The sequence below is a fragment of the Phocoena sinus genome, chromosome 4 (genome assembly GCF_008692025.1).
Source record: "Phocoena sinus isolate mPhoSin1 chromosome 4, mPhoSin1.pri, whole genome shotgun sequence".
Lineage (NCBI taxonomy): Eukaryota > Metazoa > Chordata > Mammalia > Artiodactyla > Phocoenidae > Phocoena > Phocoena sinus.
The window spans coordinates 113,326,608-113,333,120 of NC_045766.1; the positions used below are offsets into that span (position 1 = coordinate 113,326,608).

Below are 6,513 nucleotides of genomic sequence, written 5' to 3' on the forward strand. Positions count from 1 at the left end.
GGAAATAACTTAAGAAGCAGAGACCTGTTAGAAGATATTTTCAACCCCCAGAAGAGATGTAGAGAATATAAACCAAGCTGTGGGAGCAGGGATGAGTGAGTGGGAAAATTCAGGAAACTTCTTAGAGTTAAAATCATCCTTACATGTTATATAGTTGAATGTGTGGAAAAGATACATTTTAAGGGTTATGGGAAGGTTTGTTGGAAGGGAGGGAAGATCCTGAAATAATTCCAGTTTTCTGTCTTAGGTACCTTAATGATGAGTGATGTCATTGGCTACATTAGGGAATACAGAGAGGGAAGAAATCTCAGAGAAGTGGACATGATGAAGTCAATGTTCAACACGTGGAGTTTGAGGGACCCTCAAGAGGGAAGTGTTCAACCAGGCAGAGTTCAGGAAATATAAATTAATAACTCATCATGATGAGTTAAAAGTTAAGCCACTCATTCATTCAATCAGCATACTTACTGATGGCCTATTCTGTGTCAAACTGAGAGTGTATCAGTACACAAAGCAGAGAAAAATATCTGCCCTCATGGCAGCTGTATTCTAGAAAAGTTTACAATATGAGAGAATGGATGAAATCACCCAGGGTGAGTGGAGAAAAAGGTTTTTCTGTACACACACACGCGTGTGCACGTGCGCACGCTGGACCAAAAGCAGAAACCTGCAGGAAGGGCATCAACATAAAGGCATCTGCATGAGAAGAACCCACAGAAGATTGGCCAGGAAGGAAGGAGGGATATAGGAGCTAAGAGAGTAGTCATGTTTAAATTGATAGTGGTTTTCAGATGAAGGGCAGTGAGAAGTCCAGAGACGTAAGGGCTGAAACATGATTAGCATTATCAAAGTCAACAGTGAATTTTCTCAGTTTCCTTGTAGTAATGTGGGCATAAGTAGATTTCGGTGCGATACAAAGTGAATGGGAGTTGTGACGACCAATATTGAGTCCAGGTTGCTTTTCAAGAAGCTTTGCTAAGCAATCGGTAGATAAAGTATTGATTTATGTAGAGCACAGACTTAGGGGAAAGCTTTTAGCAAATGAGATATTTTGTCATAATGTAGTTTGTCAAAAACTAAATTCATTCGAAGAAGGTGGATGAAACAGGGACTGAAGACGAAGGTCACAGAGGACCAAGTGCCGTGAAGCTAGGGTGCAGGTGTAGTGGTCCACATGGACTGTGAAACCCCAGAGAGTCAGAAGTCTGCGTCAGGAACTAAAGTTGTGATGAATAGAACAGGAAAAAGGTATCATCAGGGTGGACTACACAGGCTACATAACTCGACTGCTTGGCCCTCACAAGAGGAGGATGTTTTTGTTGGAGGAGCAGTGATTTAGAGCTGGTGTTAGTGAGCTAAAGGCAAACCTTCCTCCTTCCACTACAGGGAACTGCAGTGGAAACTTTAGGGGAAATCAGATTTCATTCAGGCAATGTGGGCCGTAGAGGAAGCTTTTAGAGGAGGAAAACAAAAGGGCATGAGGAAGAGGTTTTGTTTTGCTTTGTTTTTATGTGTTTGGTGTCCAAAGGGTAGAATGGATAGGCTTTGGAGAGAAGCGAGTGGTCGGAAGATGTGTCAATAGATGCAGCACCAAATTTAAAGCAGTATGGAGATAGAAATTCAGGAGACAGTACTTAACTGGAGTGGCTTGTTTATTTATTTGTTTGTTTATTTATTTATTGGCTGCGTTGGGTCTTGTTGCTGCGTGCAGGCTTTCCCTCTAGTTGCGGCGAGCAGGGGCTAGTCTTCATTGCGGTGCACAAGCTTCTCATTGCAGTGGCTTTTCTTGTTGCGGAGCACAGGCTCTAGGCACGTGGGCTTCGGTAGCTGTGGCACTCGGGCTCAGTAGTTGTGGTTCACGGGCTCTAGAGCACAGGCTCAGTAGTTGTGGCGCACAGGCTTAGTTGCTCCGCGGCATGTGGGATCTTCCCGAACGAGGGATTGAACCCGTGTCCCCTGCATTGGCAGGAGGATTCTTAACCACTGCGCTACCAGGGAGGTCCCCTGGAGTGGCTTGTTTTTTGAAGCTAGCAATGATGTCAGGCTTTTGAGAATCAAGGTTTCACAATTTAAAATATGATGTTGAAATGGTAGTTGGCATCTAGGAAGTGAATCCGGTCTTGGCTCTGTTTTGGTGATTCGAGAAGACTGGGCTTTTTTTCTATCAATGCCTTATAATTCCTTCATAATTTACATAGGGACCTATTACAATGTCTCACTTGTTTTCACATCAACACTAGCAGCTCCTCTGAGTGTAGATACTATTATCACTTTTTTAGAAAAGTTGAAACTAAAGCCTAAAATAATGGGAGATCACATCATTAAGGATAGAACTGGAAGCCATGTCTGACTCCAGGTTTGGGTTCCCTCTTTTAAGGATGTTGATCTCAAGTGAATTTGAGGTAGACAAGAGCTTATGAGTAGAGTCAACAAAAATCCCAACCACTACTAGGAAAACAGCAAGGTTGTTATTTTCATTTTCAAAAGACATTGCTGCCTTGTTCATTACTGTTATAAAACGTCCTCATTTGTTCCTCAGAAACACTGATGTTTCCCCATTCAGAATTATAGACACAAGTGATACATTATACAATGAAATGTACAGTGGTGTTCATACGCACTTATTATATTTCATTACACAGAGGATATTCTACCTTACTGTAGACCTACTTTTCCGACATCAAATAATCCCAGAGATCCTAGTTCTTCAAGCTCAATGTCATCAAGAGGATCAGGAAGCAGACAAAGAGAACAAGCAAATGTAGGTCGAAGAAATATTTCAGAAATGCAAGTTCTTGGAGGATATGAAAGAGAAGATAATAATGAAGAATTAGAGGTATCTATAATTTTTTTCAAGTTTCCCAACATTAGACTAGTTTTTATATCAGTCTCAAAGTTAAAAACATCCATCAGTCTACAGAAATGTTACTGTTTCATCACAAACCCTGTCACTGATGCCAACAACTGAAATTCTGAGAATTTAATGATTTTTTTGAAATGTGTTCCAAAGTTTTAAATGGTAATAACAGCTTCTTTTTAGGTCTTAGGGTTCATATTTATCTGTAGCTATTCACATAGGAAGTATATATGGCAAAAATGTTGTTAGGTTATAAGAACTGTTGATCTCAATAATTATGATTCATAACATTACAGTAGGTTATAAAAGCCCAATAGTGACAGAGTTATCAGGTGTGAGTGCGGGTGTTTTGCCTGCGTTACCTGCCACCCTAGTGATCACTGGGGTTAATCAGGGTGACCTGGCCAACGCGTTCATCTTCAGTCTTTTGAAAATGGGAACCTGATACTTGACACTGACCTTCCCAATCTTCTTGAGTCAAAGATACACTCCTTTGTTGGAATCTATAGGTAGTGTTTTAAGATAGAGTTGGCAGTAAATCACATCATATTATAAAATCATCTCCTGTTTTTAAGACTGTGTTTTCATCATTTAATAAAAAAACAAGTTGGGGACAAATTTATCTTACAAATATATTTAATCTCAAGCAGATTGTTTAAGTTGAGTGTTAAACTAAAACTTTTTATAATAGAAGATGAAAAATTATAATTAATTATGTCAAATTGAATTTTCTATAATGCCCAATATATCAATATTTTGATTTTGAGGTTTGGAATAAGAAGGCTTTCCTGGGCTTCCCTGGTGGCACAGTGGTTGAGAGTCTGCCTGCCGATGCAGGGGACAGGGGTTCGTGCCCTGGTCCGAGAAAGATCCCACATGCCGCGGAGCTGCTGGGCCCGTGAGCCATGGCTGCTGAGCCTGCGCGTCCGGAGCCGGTGCTCCGTAACGGGAGAGGCCACAACAGTGAGAGGCCCGCGTACCACAAAAAAAAAAAAAAAGGCTTTCCTTTTGCAAATGCTGTTAGAAAAGTTATTTTTTAGGTTTTTGGTTGTTTTTCTTTAGAAGAGCCCTTTTGGGGAAAAAAGTCATCATAGACAGCCTACTACTTAAAACCAATAAAAATTGAGCTATAATGTTGAGTTGAGGCTGGGGGAGTAAAGAACTTGGCCTCTTCCTTCTCCTCTCACCCTGTGCCACACCTGCCAACACCCAGACACTGTGTGGAACACAGTTTAGTACTTGTTAGAGAACTATTAGATTTGCTATCAAAACCAGCTAAAATTGACAAATTAATATGTTGCCATGAGCACTTTCTAGTGTAGCTAGTGAATGAATGAAGAAACACAAATTATAAGAATAAAAGCATATAAATAAACATGAAATAGGACAATACTCTAAGATTTATTTTAAAATTTAACGAGAACTGGTCTCTTACAGGAAACTGAAAGCTGAAGACAACCAGAGAGGCTTGTGAGATCTAATGTGAAAGTTACCACTCAAGATGCCTCGTGTCTGATGACATATGACGCCAGATAAAATGTTCAGTGCAATCAGAGTGTACAAATTGTCCTTTTTATTCCTCTTATTGGAATACCATTTTTTTTTAAAGTTTATTGGGGTTTTATTGTTGTTGTTTGATCCCTATCCTTACGAAGAACCTCCCTATTCCCCTCACTGTTGGAACAAATCATTACACCTTGCTTCCAGCAAGGGAAGTATTTGACTTCTTGCTTCAGTCATCAGCCAGCAGGAGAGAACAAAACAGTTCTTTTGCATTTTGCCCCTGAGATGTGGCATTGCACTGCTTATATACCAAGCCAATTTACAGCAAAATATTGATCAAAGATACAAAGTTGACTAATCAACCTCATGTCAAGGGCTCTCAAGATATAATCTTTCTATAACCAACTGCTAATGCAAACTAAAACATAACTTCATTTTAACATGATTTTAAAATCAGTCTTTCATACCACCCTCTGCTGGGAGAGAAAAAAATACGTAGCAAATGCAGAATAACCACAAACAATTTGAATGGGGTAGAAACATTGTAAATATATACTCTTTGCAACCCCTGGTGGTACTTTACTTTGTCTTCATTTCAATCATTGAAGTATATTCTTATTGGAAATGTACTTTTGGATAAGTAGGGGTAAGCCAGTTGGATATCTGGTTGTCAAGTCATTGTCATAAGTCAGCCTAGCAAAAACCTTGTTCTATTTTTCAATCAAAAAGCAATTATAAATGCATATTACAAACAAATGGATGTTTTTAATGACCAATTGAATAAGGACATCCCTATCTTAACTGGCCTAAATTTCTTCTGGTAGTGTCAGTTCAACTTTCAGAAGTGCCACTTAAGGAAGTTTGATTTTTGTTTTTGTAATGCACTGTTTTTAATCTTTTTTTTTTTTTTTTTGGTTTTAAAAGCACAATCACTAAACTTTATTTGTAAACCATTGTAACTATTAACCTTTTTTGTCTTATTGAAAAAAAAATGTTGAGAAGCGTTTTTAACCTGTTTTGTTAATGCTCTATGTTTGTATTTGGAATATTTGAATGATGACAGATGGTGAAGTAACGTGCATACTTTATTGTGGGCCATGTACGCAATGGTTCTTACTTTTCCCGGACTTAAAGAAAAAAAGGTTTAAGTTTGTTGTGGCCAATGGTGAAACTTACAAGATTTCCTTATAAGCTCAAATAGAGGCATTACTTGCTTTGAATTGCCAAATGATGCCCTCTGACTGTAGATTTTTATGATCGTTTTTTTGTCATTATATAAATTTCATTGACTTTATAATTGGTGCTATTGAAGAAAAAAAATGTACATTTATTCAAATATAGGTATCAGGCCTGACCCCACTGGAAAACAAAGCCCAACAAAACTGAACCACAAAAAAAAAAAAAAGATGGTGTTCACCAAAAACTAAATGTGTTCATTTAGATAATTTGAAATTTACATAGAAAAGGTGTGCAGTACTAAGGGAACAATCCATGTGATTAATGTTTTCATTATGTTCATGTAAGAAGCCTCTTATTTTTAGCCATAATTTTGCATACTGAAAATCCAATAATCAGAAAAGTAATTTTGTCACATTATTTATTAAAAATGTTCTCAAATACATCATTCTTTCTTGTGTTGATTTCTTTTATTTTGCATTGTGTTATCAAATGTATTCCATTTAATCACAGAGTTGTGCTGTCTTAACATGTCACCACTGTATTATCAAATGCGTAAAAATTCTCTTTTATGAACAGACAGGTTTTACTTGTAGGGAAAAATTCTCATTTTACTTTTCTGAAATTAAAGATATAAGATGAATCATAAACTAAAAGTTAGTCGTTTAATCAGAGAGTAACTTTGTCAATATTAAAAACGTACTAAAATGTTTATGTGTATGAATCTGAATTTCAGTTAACCTATTTCTGAAATAGAATTCAACTACGATAAATCTGACTTGTAAAGTTTGGACTACTTATGTTTTGTCAACAAGAAAATTATGTAAATCCAAAAGGTTTATCAGTAATTATCTGCTTTCTGGTTACAAATATATGTGAAATTTTGAGAATACAATACCTATCATATACCAGGTTGCATACGATTGTTCATTAGATTAAAGTTAGCATATTCAGTTATTCAACTTTGGATGGATGAA

At 37.4% G+C, this 6,513-nt stretch overlaps 1 protein-coding gene across 10 annotated transcripts in view; it reads left to right on the top strand.

Annotated features, from left to right (window-relative positions):
- Nucleotides 1–5,984, top strand: part of ROBO1 (roundabout guidance receptor 1) — a 403,232-nt gene extending 397,248 nt beyond the window's left edge. For 7 of the 10 annotated variants that reach the window (XM_032630727.1, XM_032630729.1, XM_032630732.1 and 4 more), the window contains 2 exons: nucleotides 2,643–2,836; nucleotides 4,295–5,984. In XM_032630727.1, coding sequence (XP_032486618.1) covers nucleotides 2,643–2,836; nucleotides 4,295–4,309 — 209 coding nt within the window. In that variant the 3' untranslated portion in view covers nucleotides 4,310–5,984. The remainder of the gene's footprint in view (nucleotides 1–2,642; nucleotides 2,837–4,294) is intronic. The other 3 variants (XM_032630731.1, XM_032630735.1, XM_032630730.1) reach the window with 2 other exon arrangements.
- The last annotated feature ends 529 nt before the right edge of the window (nucleotides 5,985–6,513 follow it).